We start from the raw sequence: 1500 nt of genomic DNA, 5'->3' as shown, positions 1-1500 counted from the left end.
ACCAGTGATTCGTGCGGTCCAGCTCGTCGGGGAACGCGCACGTGTGTCGCGGGTCGTTCAGCGTCACGAGGAACTCCTGCTCCGCATGGTCCCGCCAGACCGAGAGCGCGCACCGCTGGGCATTCGCGCCGAGCTGCTGGCAGGCGCCCTCGCAGAAGTTTTGAGCCTCAGCCTGGACGTCGCAGAGGCGGTCCGCGGCCGGGCACGAGAAGTTCTGGATGCCGCGCGGGCAGTACGTGCCTACCGATGCCGCTCAGACATGAGGGGCACCCTATAAAAAGTTAAATGAACAAAAGTTTGAACGCAATGAAAATTCAATTGAATTCTTTTTTGATAATAATGTGAGAGTTTTCTTCTTTTGTTCATTGCGCGCGTCGAGGGGGCGCCGTCGATGCTCTAAACCCTCGGCGCGCGTCGACGAGGCTTTGAGGCGGGCGCCGCGCGGCTGCGCGCGCGTTTGCAGGCGGAAGTCGGAGAAGTTGAACGTCGACGTCTGCGATCCCGCGCGGTGGTCGTCGATGAACGAATCCGTGAAGTCGAAGGTGTGCTTGATGGCCGCGGCGCGCGCAGCGACGAGGGCCCACGCCCACATGCGCAGCGCCATCTTCAAAGGCTCGAGTGAGCCGCGGAGCGCAGCGTCCGACGACGGCGCAATCTAGAAATCAGAGTGGCAGGGTTCCGCACGTCGGGAGGCAGCTACTATTATGGGGGGTCTTGCTCCGGCGACGGCGTCCGATGGCCGACGCGTCGGACGCCCTAACCTGCCGTTTTTTTGCTAGCGCCCAGGGACGCCGGGTGGCTATACGTGTGGCTGGGTTGAATAAAAAACCGGATTTGTGAGGCTCTTGAAGTTTTTGAGTTAGTGGCTCTGCGCGCAAGACGGCGGTGCCGGCTTTCAGATGCAACAAGAATTTTGCAAATCGGTGGCCATGGCGCCGAGATAGAGCTTGCCAAAGGTGCCCATCACCACTGCCAAAGCCCTCTTTACCATCGATTTTCTCGAATCCGATCCGCGCCATTCGATCCGGGATCTTAAACAACCCAGCCACACGTGACAAAAACAAGCGCTCGGATTGGGACGAATGGCTAGCCGTTTCGCTGGCTTGAGTACCAGACACGTACGCGCGGGCCGGGAACGGAGACCTCTGATCGGGCTGTAATTATTACATGGCTTTTTATGCTAAACCTAGAAACCCGCGGCGCCCAACCCCCAAACTGCTCAGTCGTATGAAGGTAGAAATCTCTCACACCGCCCGTGCTGCGACCTCGCGTTTCTCGTCGCGCTCCGCTACTTAGAGCAAAAAGACGTTCGCGCCTCCCACCGGGCCCACGTGCGCATCGTCTCGAGCCACCACTACGTGGCCGCGCCCGACGTCAAGCTCGACGTCGCCCGCATGGCGCCCATGGTCCCGCCGCCGCTACCGCCGGCCCACGAGGCGCCGCACTTCAGCTACCTACCACTGGACACTCTGCCGAACTCGCAGCCCGACGCGGGCGGCG

The 1500-nt window shown here is 60.9% G+C and overlaps 1 protein-coding gene across 1 annotated transcript in view; it reads left to right on the top strand.

The window, feature by feature from the left end:
• The window catches only part of AURANDRAFT_68441 (hypothetical protein), a gene marked incomplete at both ends in the record, with an annotated part of 6593 nt that overhangs the window by 3215 nt on the left and 1878 nt on the right, over positions 1-1500 (top strand). Inside the window, one exon of the mRNA XM_009044125.1 lies at positions 464-542. Coding sequence (XP_009042373.1) covers positions 464-542 — 79 coding nt within the window. The remainder of the gene's footprint in view (positions 1-463; positions 543-1500) is intronic.

Source organism: Aureococcus anophagefferens, assembly GCF_000186865.1.
Source record: "Aureococcus anophagefferens unplaced genomic scaffold AURANscaffold_145, whole genome shotgun sequence".
In the NCBI taxonomy this organism is placed as follows: domain Eukaryota; class Pelagophyceae; order Pelagomonadales; family Pelagomonadaceae; genus Aureococcus; species Aureococcus anophagefferens.
Note: the sequence above shows the minus strand (reverse complement) of the source record. Positions and strands in the feature narration are given on the sequence as shown.